This window comes from Crinia signifera, chromosome 1 (assembly GCF_055691185.1).
Source record: "Crinia signifera chromosome 1, ASM5569118v1, whole genome shotgun sequence".
In the NCBI taxonomy this organism is placed as follows: domain Eukaryota; kingdom Metazoa; phylum Chordata; class Amphibia; order Anura; family Myobatrachidae; genus Crinia; species Crinia signifera.
The window spans coordinates 352,215,387-352,233,222 of record NC_139217.1 but is presented as its reverse complement, the minus strand read 5'-3'; the positions used below and the strand labels follow the sequence as shown (position 1 = coordinate 352,233,222).

Below are 17,836 nucleotides of genomic sequence, written 5' to 3'. Positions count from 1 at the left end.
CAGTCTGTTCTATATGGAAGTGATAGTCCTCCATTAAACCAAGTTCATTCACCTCACTGTTCTTTCTACAGGGAAATATGCTACTCTTCAAGCTGGTGCTATCCCAACATTGCTGGATCTTGTAAAAGATAGCTACAGTAAGGTGCGACTGAACTGCCTCAAAGCACTAACCAACCTATCCGAGGCACCTGAGGGTCGTAATATTCTTCTAAGTGGTGTGAATGTAATCCAGGCATGCCTTGCCGACTCCAGTGAAGCAGTCAGGATAGCTGCTGCCATAGCAGTTCGAGTTATCCAATGGAAACCATGAGCCGTGTATTTGGTACATGGAACAGTTGCTAAATCAACTCCAGAATTTTTATGATACTGTATGTATTAAATGTTAATAAAAAAATAAAATGCAATCCGCAAAGTAGATCTCAGTATACAAAGTTAGTAATATATGGAAGTAAACATAGCAAGCAAGTGTGTTTTAAATATTGGGATTAAATACACAAAGAAGGCGCAGCTTGCAAAGCTGCCGCTTAGTAAATGTACTCCATACACTGTACACCGTATTCAATGCGGCCGGCAAGGGCGTTAAATGGCGAAGATTGCCAAAAACAAGCCACCCTCAACGTTTAACCCCCACGCTGGCCACTCACCCTATTCAACGTTCTGGGGGAATCCTCGCTATCAGAGGACAGCGAGGATTCCCCCAAACGGCGAGGTTCGCGGCTAATGCAGGGATCCAGCTGCATTTAGCCACGAGCCTCTGTGTTTTGGCAGCAGCACACGCCGTTTACACGTCGCTGTAAAAACTCAGCGAAGTGGAAACAGCGTGTGCAGGGGGTCAGTTGAATACTGACCGTGCGAGCTGTGACAGCAAGTAGTGAGCACTGCTCAATGTCACTGCTCGCAAAAACCATTGAATACTGCCCTTTCATTTACAGGGAAAGACAGGGGCAAATTTACTAAAGCTTCTAAAAGTGAAAAGAGGAGCTGTTGCCTATAGCAACCAATCGGATTCTGTCTATCATTTTTTGGGATGCAATAGACTCTGTTTGGTTGCTATGGGCAACACCCCCACTTTTCACTTTTAGAAACTTTAATAAATTTACTGTAAAATTCTGTGAAATAGGAGATAAAAGACATCCACGTATAAGATTATTTTAAGATTGATGACCTCAAAATAGTGTGGAGACTCTATATTACTGTAAAGTAAGGATGATTATTTTCTGTACATTTACTACTGAAAATGGATCGTCAGTGCGTACTTTAACCTCATACCAATAGTCATTTGGAAATATTGGTATTTGATTTCTGACATTCTTGGAACACGTGTCAATAAAGCCCTCCCATATAATAAAATGTCTTTGACTCATTGTTCCTTAGAAATTGTGGCTTCCAAAAGTGGCTTATCTGAACAGATTAGTAGGTGACTTCAAATTATACTTGCCTACGTGACCCTCTCCTTCAAGGACAAAATGCTCTGTTCCTGGACTTCCCTGGTAATGTATGATTGCCATCACCTGTGGTGAAACACCTTTCTTATCAATTACCTAGCTCACCACAGGTGATGGCAATCATACATTACCAGGGAAGTCCAGGAACAGAGAATCGTGTCCCTCATGGAGAGGGTCAGGTAGGCAAGTATGTCAATGCCATACCCTGGATCAGGATGTCAATCCACTGTCTTTCATCTTTGACATTTAGGGGTAATGAGGGATCTCTATTCACTAACCTGTTTTCAGTTGTGTTTGATGGATACCGTATAAATAAAGATACAGTTGCTAAGATCCCTCATTACTGCTGATGAATTCCTGTTCAGATTACCAACATTTGGCATTTTGGTATTTTGCATGTTTGCATTTTGTCTTGTAATGAATTGTATCTGCATTTGTATTGCATCTCATATCTCATGTGTTATAAATGTAGAATTATTGTGGTTCTGATAAACACATTTGTTTTTATTTTTAGTTTGGGACCACTATAATGTTGTTGTTATTTTGTTTTTTTCCCCCACAGATTTAATATTCTCATTAACAATGAGGAAACACAATCATAGCAGGCCCTCTGAATAAGATTGGGTTGTGTTATCTTTGCAGTTAACAGAAGCAGCATTGGGCAAATTTGACATCATTGTGGTGAAAGCGCATTGGGGGTTATTCTGGTTCACTCCTTCTGACAAATTTCTTCTTAGATGGACAAAACCATGTGCACTGCAGGTGGGGTAGATGTTACTTGTACAGAAAGAGTTAGATTTGGGTGGGGTTTTACTTCAAAGTGAGATCTATATTGCAGTGTAAAAATAAAGCAGTCATTATTTTCCCTGCACAGAAACAAAATAACGCCCAAATTGAATTCTCTCTGCACATTTTACATCTGCCCTCCTGCAGTGCACATGGTTTTGTCCATCTAAAAAGTATTTTGCCAGAAGGAGTGAACCAGAATAACCCCCATTGTGTCAATGTTGGGTTATGTGGATGCCATGAGTATGAATTATCCGGGAAGAATAAAGGATTATTCCACAATGGTATCTGGGGAAAGGGGTATTCCAGGAGACAAAGCATAGTATTAAGACCATGCCAAGTAGACAGATTGAGAGCAGCCATTGTAAGTGTAGGCACATATTTGGCTATGTACTGTATCTTCTTAGGGTAAGTACAACAGTGACCCTTCACCCACCAGCTGGTTCTCCAGGTCCACTCATCGTTTAGCATTAGGCAGCAGTGCAACATATTCCAATAGTTAGAATCTTGGTAAAGAGATTGAAAGGAATGAAGCATTTGGATTGGCACCGCAACAGGAAGAGTTTTAGCAAGACACAGTAATTTGGGTAGCATGCTAATTTTTATTGTGGTAATATGACATAATTCATTTATTTAGTATAGACAATCACAGAATAAGTATGAAACATTGGCAGCTTCATGGTCCAGCTGTTGAGGTCTAGGCGTTGTTAAATTTGGGTGCCAGTAGGATTGAATCAGGCCCTTGTTCCTTAATGACAAAAGAAGCTTTCTGCATTCTCATACAGGCCTCCAAAGTTGCGCTTTTCTTCAGACAGTAAAAAAGCAAAAAAATCGGACGCAATGTCTCCAGTATGTATCAGCACAAAAAAAATAAAAATACATTTTTACACATTAAATCCTCAGTTTTCGTGAGGTTGCTGCTCCCAATAATAATTTGTATAGTTACTTAATAAATCTAAAGAAATATATAAAGAGATAGCGCAAATTCAAGTAATAAAATAACAATCAGGATTTATTATGCATATAAAAATACACGGGAAAATGATTATATCATAAAATTAATTATGACATGAAACATAAAACAGCAATTCTAAAATAATAGATAACTTCACATTCACATTTAGCTTTACCCCTTGAGTGGTGGGTTTTGCTGGAGCAGGACAAACCCTCCAGGGCAGGTTTGTCCTGCCCCAGCAAACCCACCACAGAACGTAGGAGCATCCCACTCCCCCCTCACCTTGGCTCCTGCTTTTGTACGCCAGAGGCTGAGCTCCCCTGCCGCCGCTGCCCCAGCCGAGAGTCACAGAAGTGACCACAGGCGGCAAGCTCGGGGATGTTCGCGGCGGATCGGGAGGACTCGGGCGCCTGAACTCCTGAGCGCTCCCGAGTCCCCCCGAGCCGCCCAGAACATCCCCGAGCCTGCCGCCTTCGTCACTGCTGTAAATTGAATGGTGGCTGGGCAAGCGGCAGGGGTCAGGGGGGGGACAGAAGGGGTGGAGCAATGGGGGGCCCTAAAGGTGGTGCGCCAGTGGTGCACAGCTGGAGGCACAACTGGCGCAAACCTACTGCAGCATAGTGGAATACCTGAAAAATTTCTGGGTATACCACCCAAAGGGTTAATTATGCAAGCTTAATTAGTTTTAGAGCCATAGGCAAATGCAGGGGGGTGGGGTTCTGGTTGCCCAGCTGTCACTGTATCATGCAGTTTAGTGGACAGAGCAGAGCTACTGCACATGCCCAGTGTACCAGCTCCTTATACCATTTTTACTGTGTGTGTGGATCTGAGCCCTCAAACATCGCAACGGACCAGAGAGCAGCTGCCAGGAGGAAGAGACAGGAGTCTTACCATGAAGTGAGAGATTGTGTGAGCTTAGAAAGTGCAGTATAATTCAACTCCTAATGGGGTATTTATTTACTAGTACATGTTTAACCTTTTCCTGACCACTTACCTTATTTCAATGTTTGAAACAGCCTATACTATTGACCATATAAACTGTTAAATATTAATACTATATTCCATGCAGTATCCAGTGTATAAAAAGATAAATTTTCAGGGCTGTTACCACTCCCTCAGACTCCCGTACTTACTCCAATGTGCCGAGAGTGGGAGATTTTGGATTACATTTGGAGACCCCCTCTAAAAATCCTGTGTTTGCCACTGAGAGCGTTGTACTCAAACTCCTTATAATATGTCCTGTTTGGGCTCAGGGGAGCTGTTAGTTCACACTAAAATGTCCCAAGATAATTGAATTTCTTATATTAATATTGGGAATAATGTGCCATGGGAATGAATTACCGTTTAGTTGGAGCAATAAGACAGGGCTGGAGTTTTCCAAATCAGACTGTTCAGGGGCGTGGCCTAGCGGCGAATGGAGCAGGACACACTTACAGAGGGCTCCTGCTGCTATCTTCAATCACCGGGACTCTGAGTCCTCCTCTGGACTGGAGAGTGCTCCTCTGCCCTGTGGGAACCCTCCGGCATAAGCGGGTGTGAGCTGCGGAGCCGGGGGTGGGTGAAAACCCATCCTGCGGGTTGCGACCTACGCACTCCCTGAAGCCGCGGCCTAGATTTACTGCCGCATCCGGTGCCTGAGCTCCGGAGCGCGAATCGCGGCTGATCGCGGCCGTTTGGAGCCGCTGGACGCCGGGACCCTCCCCAAGGTGAGCAGACTCCCCCCCACCCATCCTCCCCTCTCACCTGCCTGCCACTGGGGACCCCGGGGCACCCGCTGGGTGACTCTGTGCAGAGCCCCATACCTCTCTTCCTCCAGCGTCGGCCATTTTGGATGCTGCAGGCTGCAGCACACAGACACCCTGAGGCAGCCTATAATCCCCTGGTGGGATATTCGTTGAGGGGACCGCAGCTGACACCCCCTGGTCTCTCCCCTGCCTGATCTGCCTTCCCTCCTGCTGTATGCCCACACCACCTGAGGCACTCCATTGCGGGCAGGGAGGCTGGAGGTGCAGCGTGAGCTGTGTCTGCCCTCTGCCTTACTCTGCACCAGCCACCTCTATTTAATCACTCCATGCCGGGCAGTTCTAGTAACCAGCACAATAAGACACCCGGGATAGCTGTGTGCTGTGCCGCTTCCAGTCTGTGATACCCCGTGCCCCTGTGCCCACCACCTTCCGACCTACCACTGCTGCTGCTCTCCCCCACTGAACCCACCAGTCTCCTGCCTACCCTATACCCCTGTGACATCCAGAGGCACTATATTGCTATAATAGCTGCATACCCTGCCTGGCTGCCGCCGTGGTCACCAGTTGACCCCTGAAACATTCACGCATCTCGGTAAATAGTGGAGCCCTGGCTGGGGGACTGCCCTGCCCCTCCGGGACGGTGACCTCCCTTAAGCCTGCCTGCCTACCCTGCTCTGTATCCCAACTTAGGCACACTGGCTCCACCTCCCCCATCAAACTAGCTCTGCTCACCACCATCATGTGATCTGCTGTGCCCCCATCCCTGACCCGGACGCCCGGTCTCTCTTACCTATGGTACGCTAACATATATCAGCTACCCCTGCTGCCTTGATATACCTAACTACTCATCTACAGAGACTACCCATATACTCCCCCAAGCACTAAAATGCCTAAAGGTCATCGGAAAAATGTTGGCCCAGATGCCACCCCCAGCCTTCGCAAATTAGCTTTTTCCAGCAATAAAGACCTAGCTGACTCTGCATCAGCACCCCAGGACCGCTCTGACTCTGAGGACTCTGATCACTCCCCGCTTACACGCAAAGACCTTCGGTCCCTCTTCCGTGAAGTCCAAGAGACACGTCGCTCCATCCAGGCCGTCCAGACAGAAGTCCAGAAGGCGGTCAACTCTCTCAAGGCTGAGGTTGACGAGCTTGGGGACAGGACGGACCACCTCGAAACTAAATTGGATGATGTGGTCTCCGCCCAGCAGACGACAGGAGTTGAACTCCAGAGCCTGAAACAAGATGTGCTCCTCCTGATGGAACAACAAGAGGACCAGGAGAACAGGGCGAGAAGAAATAATATGCGAATCAGAGGCATCCCTGAAGAGGTTGACTCAACCACACTGGATGATTATCTGAAAAAGCTCTTTTCCCAGCTGTCCCCTTCTACTCCTGAAGACCACCTGCTCCTGGACAGAGCACACAGAGCCCTTCGCCCCCGCTCACAGGATTCCTCTCAGCCGCGAGATGTCATCCTTCGCTGCCACTACTTCACGGCCAAAGAGGACATTATCCGCGAAGCCAGGAAACTCTCTACAATAAATTTCCAGGGTCACTCCCTCCAAATATTCCAAGATATTGCCCCCTCTACTCTCCTCAAGCGACGGGAGTTTAAACCCGTGACCTCTTTGCTGAGTGCCAATAACATCCGCTACCGCTGGTGCTTCCCTTTTCGTATTCAAATCTGGCACCAGAACCGTTTCTTGCAAGCTAAAACCCTGCAAGAGGCCCAACGTCTTCTCTGCACCATGGGCCTCACCCCGCCAACTCCCTCACAGTCTACCTCTCCTGACCCCCAGGGAGCTGGACATGCTGAAGCTATCCCCTCTCCTCGCCGTCCCCTGCAACGCGAATGGGCCAAAGTCCCGCCCACTGGAAAATCTGCGCCCCCGGATCCCCCCTGATGGCGGACTGACAACACCTTGGCGAGGTTCCTTTTCTGCTGGGGCTGGTTTCCCCACCACATGGTGACTGTATTGACTTGTTTCCTTTATTATTCCAACCCTGCCGGTTACAAACGGTTCACCATCTCCCTCTGTAATTTTGTGTATTTTCTCCTTAGCTAAATAGTTAGGTATTTTGTTTGTTTGTGGGCCCATGCGGTTCCCCCCCATGTGGGTTCTATCAGTTTGCTGTTTTTAGGGGTAGTTTACTCTCCTTCTCTTATCTAGTATTATTATTATGTATAAAGATTGGGCACCCGGGTCGGGGGTTCCTGTTCAGGCTCCCTTTATAGCCTATGGCTGTGTATGAGCCTGGCCATGTCCCCCCATTCGGGCTATGGGCCCGATTTTGGCCACTGCCACACCGTGGCTTCCTTTCTTCCCACCGGCCGATACGTTAGACCAGATGTAATTCCTTTCTCTGGTCTCCAACTTCCCATTTCCCTGTTCCCCCTTTCTTGTTGTTTTTTTCCCCTCCTAACACAGGTACCCTATGTCTTCATTATTCCCAGGAACAGATATCCTTCACTACCTCATCCTTGTTTTTTCTTGATTCAGGTGACCCTCGTGAGGGGACCAGGGGCGGCTCGTTTGGAATTCCTCCATGGCTTTTAAGATCTACTCCCACAATGTCAAAGGTTTGAACAGTCCTATGAAGCGCACTAAACTATACATCACCCTTAAACAATCTAGAAGTGATCTGGTTTTCCTCCAGGAAACCCATTTCAAAGCATCTTCCCACCCTGAATTGAAATCTAGGGAGTTCCCCCACACCTTCCATGCCTGTGCCTCTAAGCAAAAGAAACGTGGAGTCTCTATCCTTTTAGCATCCCATCTAACTTTTGACCTAATTGACTCCCATGCGGATAAGGAAGGTTGCTGGATCATTCTGATAGGTAAATTGAATAACCTTCTGTGTACTCTTGTGAATGTCTATGCTCCTAACCATCTTTCTTTCTGAAATTGGACTCTTATCTCTCCCGAGTTCGACAAGGCGAGGTCATAATGGCTGGGGATTTTAATGAAGTGTTGGATAGCTCTGTAGACAGATCCCGGCCGTCGACGCGCCCTCAGCCCACCTGCCAATCTCCTGCCTCTTTAGCCTTACATTCTCTTCTCAAACATTATCTCCTTTATGATTCCCTCCGTCTATTTGATCCCACTGTTAGAGACTACACATTCTTCTCCTCAGTTCACAAGGTGTACTCTAGAATAGATATGATCTTGCTCAGCCGTGACCTCTCCTCCAAACTACTTAAGGCCAATGTTCTCCCTATGATTTGGTCCGACCACTGCCCCATCTCCGCGGACCTTTCTAATCTCTCCACCCGCCCCCCTCCCTCCAGCTGGAGAATTAACAATTCTCTTCTACATAACCCTGACTACATATTACGACTCAAAACTTACCTGACTGACTACTTCCAAATCAATGCTTCCCCTGATATTTCTCCTCTCACCCTCTGGGAAGCTCATAAGGCCGTTATGAGGGGCCACTTAATCGCTATGGCTTCCCATTATAGAAAGAACACAGAATCCCATTTTATTGCCCTTTCAAGTAAGCTCCAGGTCCTTGAAAGACAGCACAAAACTTCCCCTTCACAGGAGAACCTAGATCTCCTTGTCAAAGCTAGATCTGACGTGGCGTTGCTCCTCTCTGAGCGCACTGCCAAGGCCCTACAACGCCTGAAGCAGACGTTCTATGAGAGAGGTGACAAAGGGGACAAGATACTAGCCTCTAGACTACGAGCCCAGCGAACCCGTAATAATATCCTAGCTATAAAGACGCGCTCTGGAGCCCTCTCCTTCTCCCCTGAGACGATCTGTAAGGAATTCCAAGCCTTTTACGCTAATCTCTATAATCTAAAATCCTCCGCGGGCCTCCCAGAACCCTCCGTTGATGACATACAACGTTTCCTCCAACGTGCCTGTTTACCTAAACTAACCCCCCAGGCTACTGCCCAACTGAACATAGATTTCACAGCTGAGGAGATCTCAGCTGTACTTAAAGACCAGAAATCCTCCAAAGCCCCTGGCCCTGATGGCTTCTCGGTAAGCCTACTACAAAAAATTTGACGCTACGCTGATCCCACATCTGCAAACACTGTTTAACGCTGTACTTCATGGTGCCTCCTTCTCTAAAACCATGCTTGAGGCTAGGATTGTAGTGATCCATAAGGAGGGGAAGGACCCTCAAAACTGTGCTAGCTACCGGCCAATATCGCTGCTCAACACTGATATTAAGCTCTACGCCAAAATCTTGGCCTCGCGGCTTAATGGGGTGCTCCCTGGCCTAGTACACTATGATCAGGTGGGTTTTGTCCCTGGCCGCCAAGCTAGGGATAATACTAGACGAGCGATTGACCTGATTCAAATCCTAAACAAGAGACAGTCCCCTTCTCTTATTCTCTCCCTAGACGCTGAGAAGGCGTTTGATCGCATTTCTTGGCCTTTTCTATTCAATGCCCTACAAGCATTTGGTATATCTGACGAGTTCCTTGCTGGGATATCTGCCCTATACTACACCCCCATAGCTAAGGTTCTCACTAATGGACTCCTCTCAGACCCCTTCCCCCTGACCAACGGTACGAGACAGGGTTGCCCCCTCTCCCCATTGGTTTTTGCCTTAGTAATAGAGCCACTAGCGGCTATGATCAGACTCTCTGATAAGGTTCGCGGAGTGGAGGTGGGTTCCCTAGAGTTTAAAGTCTCTCTATTTGCGGACGATGTCCTCCTCTCCCTTACCCACCCCCAAACTTCACTCCCTGCCCTTACCGATATTATCCTAGAATATGGCGAACTATCAGGTTATAAAATCAATTTATCTAAATCAGAGGCTATGCTCCTCCATGTTCCCCCTGACTTGAGATCTCTCTTAAGCACCACCCACCCATTCAACTGGCAGGCCCATAAGATTAAATATCTAGGAGTGTATATTACCTCCCATTACAACCTCCTCTACTCTGAAAATATCCCTCGACTCTTGTCCAAGATTAAACAGGACCTTACTAGGTGGAAATCACTTATTATCTCGTGGCTGGGCAGGATCGTAGCTATTAAAATGAATGTGATACCCCAACTACTGTACATGTTCCAAACCTTACCTATAAAGATCCCTGTTAAAGTTCTCAATGACGTTCATTCTGCTCTCTTGAAATTTGTTTGGAGTGATAAGACCCCCAGAATTGCCTTTTCTGCTCTTAAAATGCCTAGATCTGAGGGGGGTAGGGGCTACCCCGATGTTAAGCATTATTACCTAGCCTGCCATTTGAGCCAGGTGGTGGCCACCTTTGCCCCCCCACGATCTCTTGGGTTGACTTGGAGGCTGCTTATCTAGGGGTTCGCTCTCTGGCCTCCATATGGGGTCTATCCAGGCCTCACAGGTCTCTTCTGGCTAACCCCCTCCCATCTCTTAGATTCTGTGTGGCGATCTGGGATTCCTCTTATTCTCCCTACAAACTCTCCTCCGCTTGCTCCCCCATTACCCCCCCTATGGAGTAATCCCGCTTTTCCCCCAGGTAACTCCCCCCATCTATTCAAAACATGGAGCTTAGCTGGCCTCCGAGTAGTTTATGACCTTACGGTACAGGGCACGTGGGCCTCTATAGATGATATCAAACACTCATTTCCCTCCCTATCTCCTCCCTTCTTTGAGTATTTCCAGCTCCGGCATTTCCTCCTGTCTCTCCCCCAGGCTGACGCGCTCCGAACCCCCACCCCATTTGAGTCTCTATGTCTGAACTGCCCCCTACGCAGGGGCTTGATCTCTTCTGTTTATTCAATGACACTCACAGCCACTGCTGTTTCTCCCAGCCGCCATGAAAGAGATTGGGAGCTGGACCTGGGGCCGCCACCTGACGACTCTTGCTGGGGTTAAGTACGAGAAGGCATAGCTAAAAGCTCTATCTCCACCCGACTCAAAGAAACATCTTACAAATTATACTATAGATGGTACTATACCCCAGTGAGACTCTCCAAAATGTTCCCCTCCTCTACCCCTATGTGCTGGCGAAACTGTGGCCATAGAGGGACGCTATTCCATATCTGGTGGACGTGTCCTTCTATCTCCTCTTTCTGGACTAAGATAGCTCTGCTCTTGAAGTCTATCTCAGGTATCCCACTCCCCCTAGACCCATGGTCGTTTCTACTTGCTCATCCTTTCCCAAACTTAGACTCCTCCTTAAATAAGCTACTTTCCCATATTCTAACCGCGGCCAAGTCCCTTATTGCTAAAAACTGGAAGTCCCCTGCCCCCCCTACAGAATCCGCCCTAATTAATTATGTCTGGTCCATAGCTGCAATAGAAAAGATCACCTATTACCTCCACAATTGTCCCCATAAATACGATATTGTCTGGGGTCCTTGGCTCCTACATATGGCCCCTGGACCTCTTCCACCTGTAACCTCTGCCCTCCCCTAGTGCGCTTCTGTGACTGATGCGGATGCTTTTGCTGTATCGAGCCGCCCCGACGCCCCCGCGGGGCTACACCTCTTTCTACATAGTAAGCTCTTCCCTATGCTTCTGTATCCTCAAACTGCTACAACTTGTATTTACCTGAATCGTGTCATATATACAAGAAAATGACGTATATTTGTACCTGTCCCTGTCCCCCCCCCCCCCTTTTTTTTTCTCTCACCCGTCTCTCCCCTCTCTCCCCTTTCCTCCTCCTTCTCCTCCCATTCCCTTTCTGTGCCCTACCTTATCGTTTCCTACTTAATTGTTCTTGTTTCAATGTGAAAAAAAGAGAATGTTTTTTCCTTATATCTAATGTGACTTTACTATGTACTGATTCTCTTAGAAAATAAAGAGTTAAAAAAAAAATCAGACTGTTCAGGGTATTAAGTCGACCTCCGCGATGGTGCTGCGGCTGACTCCCAGTTACCGCCCACCTGGAGGGAACTATACAAGCTCTAGATACACACGTTAGGAGTGTTTGAAGAGTCAGACATACTGTACAGTACTCTTTTCTTTTTGGAATTGTTGCTTCAGCCATTATAGTTGAAGCAGTTTTACTCAAATAAATTCTTTAGGCATAACACACCCATACCAATCCTTTTCCTATACATTTCTCTAGGAAAAAAATCCATTGGGCTAAAGAATTGCCAGTCCATGCAATTCCCAGAAGAATGACAATACTTACTAGAGGAAGCCGTACATCCAATGACAGCCCAATGTCTAACTCTATGAGACACAAAACTGCCCCTTTTCTTTGCTTGTTTTAGATTGATACTCACTAATTGACAGATTCTAAGAACAGAAACACAGATGACTTAACTTGATGTTTTGAATATCAAGACCAAGGGGAATATATTTGCTAGGATCTGAGAAGCTGACGATGGACAGCTCAGTACATTTTCAGGCAGCTAGTGCATTAGCATATTTTCATACATTTGCTGCGTACAAAATCACAACTGCAACATGCATCATCGTACACCCCTGAGTCACGCCTATATTCTCCACATCTACAAACAAATCCAAAGGCAAGACTTGGGCAGATGCTACAAAATCGTAACCAATTGTCAGTGAAATGCAAGAACTTATATAAAATGAATCAAGACTCCACTTACACTTGGAGTTCAATCTAATTTTGCCAGTCATCTCTTACCAATGTTAGGAGATGTTTCAAACCTTTTAAAGCAGTTAAGTGGAGAAGTGATAGCTAAAAGCTAATTGATTGAAATGGCCAACTTTTATAATTGTCCTCTTTAGAAAGTTTAGATACATCTCTGCTTTAGAAAGGGGAAATTCTATATTGTTCCAGTCTGAAGATGTTAGATAACTGGACCAAGCTGTGGAAAGTTACATGCTATAGGAGCCAGTCCCCACAGGGTGTAATTGGGACTACAGTATACAGGCTCTTTAAGGCTAATGTCCAGATATTTAGAAAATGGGAAATCCTGGCATCTTTGCATGCAGCACATACACACTGGCCAATGTTAACCTTACTTTGGTGCTGTCATTTGGAAGTGGACTAGAACTAACTACCCTTCCAATCCCAAAGCTATCTGCAAACACCCCCCCCCCTTCCCAAACTGACTTTACTATTAACAATATGTATTACCACCAAGAGGTTGCACAAATGTCTGCTGAAATGCTCATTAGCTATGTTAATGTAACAGCAAAATTAAACGAGACACTTTTTTTTGTATTAATTTGTTTTACATTAATTTAAATACAGTGAAGTGGATAGAACCTAATGAATATACAAACTTTTACAAATGCTATCGTTATTGATATTTTGGCCAAACTAAATAAACCCAAACTCGGTTATTTGTGTTGTCCTTGAAGACTTTGGGACAAATACATTGACACATACTTGAGGAATATCCCCCCAAAACACCTGTCAGGGGTAACTGCAAATATTGAGGATCTCTGGGATTTATGAAGAAGGATCTGTAGTAGATATTTGCTGGGTTCAACAATTTCAAACCACAAACAAATGCATGATAAATTGGCCCCATTGAGTGAGACACAGAAGCCCTTAGCTTCAGTAAATATGGCCCTCATTCACTTCATTATCGGGAGACTGACCACGGGCAAGGGCCATTCATGTGCAGGGCACTTTACTGCAGATGGCTCTGTCTGATTGACAGAGGCATTCAGGGGAGGGACAGAGGTGGGATGGTGGTATGTCTCCCTTAATTTCCAGGAGTGGCGGGGCCAAGGACTGCCTCACAAGATGTAGTTTCCTTGGCCACACAAGCCCTGCCACGACCAGCCAGAGTAAGCTGAGTCTTATCGCAGATGAACCCAGACTGTGACTCTTGTTCGCAGTTCTGACATCGCAAATGAAGCAAGGAGGTGTTCAATGCCTCCTACTGCATTCACTTTGCTATGGATCACATTTACAAAACTGCTGTGAACAGCTTCATAAATACGATACATAGTGCTTATGACAGGCTCATTGGTTCAAGATCCCAAACGGTGATACAACTTCAGCTGTAACAATGTACAGTATTAAAAAAGAAAACAAGAACAATGCTTGGAATGATTTTCATTTCTTTATTAAAATACAACAGATTTTCAATGCATAATATAGGGGAAATAATTATATTCGTTAATCCCGGCTACTGTACAAATATTCCAGCTCTCACAATATCCACTGGCTTTGCTGTCTTCATTACAGCAATGGATTCCAGTCACTAATGACAATGCACTCAGCACCAGCCGCACCTGACCAGGCAGTAATGGGTGAAGGCGGTTCACTACCTGCGCACAGCATATATGTGGGATGTGTACTGCTTATCAGGACTGCATGGCCAAAATGTGTATCCAAAATCAAGATATTTCCTTGTAAATCACTTTACTTCACAATGTTACATCATAAACCTCTGTCAACCTTTGATCCTTGATCTGATACGGAGGTGGAGAGATGAAACAGAGTCTGTCAGTGCTGCATGACATCTATGCAAAGTAGGCATGGCAGAACACAGCCACAGCCAGCAGGATTATACCATTAACATTGACCACATTCCTCCAGAGAGGAACTTCTGAGGTGTCCGTCAACTTTGCATCCATGGCTGCCTTCTCCTCGTCACTTAGTTTGGGAGCTTTCCCTTCACTGAAGCCACAGAACCAGTTGTATGATTTCTTCCAGCAACTCAGTTTTTTTATTTCTGCATGAAATATAAAAATAAAAGTTTTTACCTTCGGTGACTATTATGAATTCTGTCATGTAACACTTTCAATTCAAAACCACTGGCATATGTTTCTGTCTGTGTGTAACCAGACAGTTGGTCTTCACTGATTTTCAGCTCATGATCTTTGTGTAAAAGTACTGTGACATTAGGGGACTATGTAAAAACCGGACCCGGACTAGACTCCGGACCGCCGGACAGGACAGCAAAATCTGCAGTCCGGAGCTTGTAGGGTCCGGTCCAGGGGGTGTACTGTTCGGGGGGTGTCTTGTCCGGGGGAGTCCCTGTGATAGCTATCACCAGGGACATTGGAGAGGGAAGATTGCAGCCTCCCTGTGTGGTCCGGACCGTCCGGTTTTTGCTACATGCCCGGACCCTATAGGGAGACTTTATTTTACCCCTCATCCTCTACCTGGTGATACAGGCAGCACCCCCCACCCCTTCCCCCCCCCCGGACAGGACACCCCCGGACCGGACGCTACAAGCTCCAAAATGCAGAGTTTGATGTCTGGTCCGGCGGTCCGGGGGTTTTGTCCTGGTCCAGTTTTTACCCATACCCTGACATTAGGGCTGCACTATATTTATACATTATAATGTTTTTATTTATATTGCAAGTATTGGATAACTGAACACCTCTGAGGACATCTTAAAATAAAGCACTCATTAATTTGGGACCACCACCTTAAATACTTATTCTTCACTGTAAACATAATAAAATACAGATTTTGCATTTAAAGTGTAAGGCATGCTGCTGTTGCATCTAGCAGTATCACAACCTGCATTGTGAAAGGCTTATTCCACCCACCGGTGTCCTCCTGCTTCATGCAATAAGCCATGTGCACTGCTTACCCATGAAACAGGCATTTGCATCTGCACACAATTGCTTTGGGAGTAATTGGTGTCTCTGCTATAACTTATTGTGCAGTGGCGTAAGTTCGTTCCAGTTTCCCGAAGGCAAGATAGATAATGGTGCCCCCCATATACATATATGAAAGAACAATTCAGGAAATATTTCTATAAATCTTGTTACATTGCACAATATTTATTTACATTATCATTATTTTAAAACAAATACATTTCTTCGCAGTCACACCAGGGATTATAACTTGTGACCTGTCTCACAGGAGGCAGACACCTTACTGATAGAGCTTTTTGCTCATGGCACTGTAAGCATGCAGATTCTGACTGTATAACTGTTAGTTCAAATTCATTACTATTACATAGAGCTATGTAGTGTAATAACTTCATATACTGTAGTTAGAATTCATATGCTTCCTATGCAGGATCAAATAGCTCTTTTAGTGGAACAGCCCATGGGTTCTAATACAGGGTGTGGCAATACAAAAATTATGTTTAGAATAAAGAGAGTGTGACATGTAATGTTCTGCTCGGAGGGGGAGTCAGCCACAGAAGCCATATCGATGGGTTTCAATTAACTGATTCAAACGCGCAGGGGAGGAGAAATGCCCCCTTGGGAGCAGCAGCCTAGCGGCAGATGACTCCATTGCCTCCCAGAGTTACGCCTCTGTTACTGTGAATATTTAATGTATTGCATAACTAACCTCCTTCTTCCTCATAGTCATCCTCAAAGTCTTCATTAACCCAGTCATTTGCATCTAGATCTTCTCTCTCCTCTGTGCTGTTCCTTAAAGTCCAGCACAAGCGGTAAAGCTGCAAAATTGACCATTTCAATCAGTTTTACCACTTAAATAGCACATATACAAAAACATGACATGTATTTAAATATTTGTACTACCAGTCTGGTGGAAAGCTACAGATGGAGCCCCTCTCAACTATCTTCCTTAGGTCTTGGCTCACCATGGCTCACCTATTGTTCTCATCAGCAATACAATACATAGAACAATAAACAATACAGTAGGGGATTAGCAGAGTAATCATATTACTCACTTAATCCTATTAAAGGGCTGATCTTTGCATTGAGAATGTAGAGAAGCATGTGACTTATTTGCCACTGCATACCTGTTATCTTGTACTGAATGTCCCATAGGGTTGTTTAACTGGATCGCTGAATGTCCCCTGCTAATTAATTTGCCAGTCAGACAAATGGATGAAATAGTGAAAACAGCGTTTCCTATTTCCTGGTTGTCTGATGACTCCCTTATAAAGATCCTCTCAACCACATTCTGAGCAATTAATGTATTATAATATGGATAATGCATCTGCTCCTGTTCTGTGCAGCAGAGATGTGAGTTGCAACTTGCAGCTGATCCATCCTGTGTCTGGGTTCTGGGGAAGCGCCCTGTGCTCCCTGCGTAACTTGGCTCTGGGGCATCTGAAGCGAACCTGGGGCAATGGTTCCACTTCAGGTGTCCCTGTATTTTTTCTGTGTGTATGTGACACTATAAACCTTACCAAGTTAGCATCACTCATTACATACTGTAGGGTGTGCTGTCTAGGGCCCTCTATAAACAACCATACCACTGTCTACTCATATACAATAAACCGACACACACTCTATGTATTGGACTACTGACCATTTATTATGCTTTTCTCCTTACTTACATGTTTGTCCGGGATTGGTTTGGTCATGAACGACACAGCCAAGATGATAATGGAGGATGCAGCGAACAGAATTATAGCGAAATACAAGTAATGCACTCCGCAGATTATCTTTGGACAGTTGCTGGGCCGCACACAGCTTCCGGTACCATAAGCAAATTCTGCAATCATCCGTGACAGGCCGATGAAAAGCCCAATAATTAATCCCCAGAAAGCCCCCTGTGGCAGCAGAGATGAAGAACAGACAATAATCAGTACCTCAAAATCCAAGCTTAATCCCTAAACACTGAGCTAATCACTGGTAAAATATAGCTGGTTTGTGCTTGCACATATTGTGGGGATCACTAAACACATGGTACGATTTAAGGCCCATACACACTGGGTGACTTAGAGCTGAAAGCCATTCAAAACAGCATGTTTGAGCGGCTTTCAGCTCAAAGCCGCCTAGTGTGTATGGCCTGGCGATGAGCGGTGAGCACTGCTGCGCACTCCCGCAAAATCACCGGGAAAGCTGCTCATCTGCTGGTTTTGCCAGCTGATGAGCGGCTTTGAGTTCGGCTCTGCGCTATACAAAGCCGCCCCCCCCCCCCTTTGTCGGCGCCGGGCAGGGGGAAAGCCGCTCAGTGTGTATGCACTGAGCGGCTTTCCCCTCAGCGGTGATTGTCATCATCGCTGTCCATACACGCTGGGCATAGTCACCCAGTGTGTATGGACCTTAAGTGTGCTAGATTACTATCTAGCTGATTTTGAATAGTATGCTAGATGCACGATGCACACTCATTTTCGTATGGGAGGGAGCTGGTCG

At 45.8% G+C, this 17,836-nt stretch overlaps 2 protein-coding genes across 9 annotated transcripts in view; one reads left to right on the top strand and one right to left on the bottom strand.

The window, feature by feature from the left end:
- RSPH14 (radial spoke head 14 homolog) overlaps positions 1-1,446 on the top strand; it is a 241,662-nt gene extending 240,216 nt beyond the window's left edge. For 4 of the 6 annotated variants that reach the window (XM_083148044.1, XM_083148037.1, XM_083148029.1 and 1 more), the window contains one exon: positions 72-1,445. In XM_083148044.1, the coding sequence (XP_083004170.1) occupies positions 72-310 (239 nt within the window). In that variant the 3' untranslated portion in view covers positions 311-1,445. Of the gene's footprint in view, positions 1-71 lie in introns of all 6 variants that reach the window. The other 2 variants (XM_083148009.1, XM_083148019.1) reach the window with 2 other exon arrangements.
- A 12,423-nt stretch (positions 1,447-13,869) lies between these two features.
- SLC5A1 (solute carrier family 5 member 1) overlaps positions 13,870-17,836 on the bottom strand; it is an 82,578-nt gene continuing 78,611 nt past the window's right edge. For all 3 annotated transcript variants that reach the window (XM_083147945.1, XM_083147963.1, XM_083147956.1), the window contains 3 exons: positions 17,035-17,250; positions 16,074-16,182; positions 13,870-14,490 (listed from right to left, as the gene is read on the bottom strand). In XM_083147945.1, coding sequence (XP_083004071.1) covers positions 14,279-14,490; positions 16,074-16,182; positions 17,035-17,250 — 537 coding nt within the window. In that variant the 3' untranslated portion in view covers positions 13,870-14,278. The remainder of the gene's footprint in view (positions 14,491-16,073; positions 16,183-17,034; positions 17,251-17,836) is intronic.